Source organism: Salpingoeca rosetta (assembly GCF_000188695.1).
Source record: "Salpingoeca rosetta unplaced genomic scaffold supercont1.23, whole genome shotgun sequence".
Lineage (NCBI taxonomy): Eukaryota > Choanoflagellata > Craspedida > Salpingoecidae > Salpingoeca > Salpingoeca rosetta.
Genome location: NW_004754911.1, coordinates 693,929 through 696,183, shown reverse-complemented (window position 1 = coordinate 696,183; position 2,255 = coordinate 693,929). Strand labels below are relative to the sequence as shown.

Below are 2,255 nucleotides of genomic sequence, written 5' to 3'. Positions count from 1 at the left end.
TCATCACACGAATACACACGAACGAACACACACACACACACACACACACACATACACACGGTCATGCACACACATACACACACCAGCGTCCATTTCAAAGATTCGCGAGGCGTGGGTGGACCATCGCCATGGCTATCCTCATCCCCCTCCGTCGCTGCCGCTGCTTGCAAGGTCTTGATGATGGAGTTCATTGTTCCCGCCTGCTGTTGGGTGTTGTAACAAGGTGTATACGTGTGAAACACGAATCAACTGGCAAGGAAACAGTGTCATTGTGATGTGTGCTGCGCGTAGACCTGCAGCATGGGTACACCGGCTAGTACCGGGCAACCGACACACACATGTTTGAGCCAACTTACTTGCTGTGCGCCTCGCCGCGCCTTGGCCGCCGTCACTGCACACAAACGCAGACGCGAGACAGTGTGTGTGTGTGTGTGTGTGGGCGGGCGTGTGTGTGTGCGTGAGAGAGAGAGAGAGAGAGTGTGTGTGTGTGTGAGAGTGTGTGTGAGTGTGTATGTGCGTGTGTGTGTCGTGAGCTCACACAATCACACATGACGAAAGTCAACAAACACACAACAAAGCAAGCCAAGATGAAACCTCCACTTGTGCGCATATGTGTGTGTGTGCGTGTGTGAGTGCACAGCACTCTAAGTTCATCCCCCCTCTTGACCATGTCTATGCACAGTGGTATGGCAACGATCTTACCTTGGCTGAAGGACACATGCGGCAAGATCCACTCCACATCCGCTCCGCCTCCACCATCCATTATCGTCAGTCAGTTTGCGTGCTTGTGAGACTTCCCGCAAAACAAAAATAAAAATAAATTTGGCTTGAATTGTGCGGCTATTCTTTTGTCCTGTCGTAAACCGTTGCGGTTGGGCGGTGGTGGTGTGGGCGGTGGTGCGCACGACCAGCGCAATCCATGAATCTTCTTCTGTGTCGTTGTTCGGGGTGTGCTGGTGTGCTTGGTGGAGTGGCACAATCAATAAACGAAGAAGAAAGATGAAGAAGGGCAGCTATCAACTCAGTTTCAAACCAAGGCAAGTCTAAAGGAATCAATCATCAAAGCAAATTAACCATCAGGAAAACAGATGGTAGGATGGTGGGCTGAGAAGAATCAAACAAGCATGCGCACTCAAGAGGCAGAGAACAAACATCATGTAGACGCCGCGTGTCGTTGTGCCAATTGTCCACTACACTGCCCATTCTCACTCAACCTTGTCACACATGAAAAGCAGAGTCACCACCGCAACGGAAGAACAAACTCACGAACCCCTCAACAACACAACTCAACCAACCAAATTGAAGAATTGACACACCACATTCACCCAGCACAGACTGGCAGTAGTCCACGAACGCCACCAGCGACGACATGCCTGCCGCCAGCTCAGCAGCTCGTTGGAGCGCGCAATGCAAACTGCCGCCAAAGACCTTCCTCCTCCAGTCTCTTTTCTTCTTTTGACATCATGTCTCCGGGTGTGCGTTCATGTTGATGGCGCGGCGGTCAAGCGGCTGGCCCAGAGTCACGTCCCAGCCGTGCTCTGGGTGGCGCTCGCACAGCCACTCAATCACATCCCGCAGCGACCCTTGCACAGGGACGGCGTTGTTGTTGAACGTCCACACGCGGTTGCCGCAATGCAGGAGATGATGGACAAACTTGTTGCGCAGCCCAATGGAGATGGCGTATGTGCGCGCGTCCTTCTGTCGCACCAGAAACGGCTTCTTCACCCCTTCTTTCCGCTGCGCGCGTAGGACCGCCTCCGCGCGCCGGCGGGAAATCATGCCAAACATGTATGGGGGATCCACATCCGAGGTCGACGAGGAGGAGGTGGGGGTGGTGTCAGTGGTACTGGTGGGGGTGGTGTTGAAGGTAGGTGTGTCAGCAGCAGCCTTGGATGACGATGGTGGAGACGACGATGGTGGCGGCGCCATTGAAGCTGAGTGGGCTTGTTGCTGCTGCTGTTGCTGTTGCTGTTGCTGTTGAAGTTGCGGGTTCGCCTTGGCCACCGCAACACCCGTGGAGGCGTCGACACCAGCACCGACATCAGCATCAGCGTCGTCTGTCGTGGTGCATCCAAACCCGTAGGCGTAGTCGTCGCCATCGTCCTGCAGGGCACCAACTAGCGTGCCGTAGAGATCCTTGGCAACGCCGGTGTCAAGCGGCAGGTTGGCGTACATGTTCTGCAGCTCCTCCGTTGATGCGTTGCATTCCTTGAGCGTGTCAGTGTGTGCAACCCACACGCTCAGCAGCTGGGAGA

The 2,255-nt window shown here is 54.6% G+C and overlaps 2 protein-coding genes across 2 annotated transcripts in view; both read right to left on the bottom strand.

The window, feature by feature from the left end:
- The window catches only part of PTSG_08417 (uncharacterized protein), a 2,944-nt gene extending 2,146 nt beyond the window's left edge, over positions 1-798 (bottom strand). Inside the window, exons 1-3 of the mRNA XM_004990610.1 lie at positions 703-798; positions 357-391; positions 84-203 (exon numbers count right to left, since the gene is read on the bottom strand). Of these exons, the coding sequence (XP_004990667.1) occupies positions 84-203; positions 357-391; positions 703-763 (216 nt within the window). The 5' untranslated portion in view covers positions 764-798. The remainder of the gene's footprint in view (positions 1-83; positions 204-356; positions 392-702) is intronic.
- A 586-nt stretch (positions 799-1,384) lies between these two features.
- PTSG_08416 (TK/EPH protein kinase) overlaps positions 1,385-2,255 on the bottom strand; it is a 5,448-nt gene continuing 4,577 nt past the window's right edge. Inside the window, exon 8 of the mRNA XM_004990609.1 lies at positions 1,385-2,255. This exon is cut by the window's right edge and continues 84 nt beyond it. Within this exon, the coding sequence (XP_004990666.1) occupies positions 1,462-2,255 (794 nt within the window). The 3' untranslated portion in view covers positions 1,385-1,461.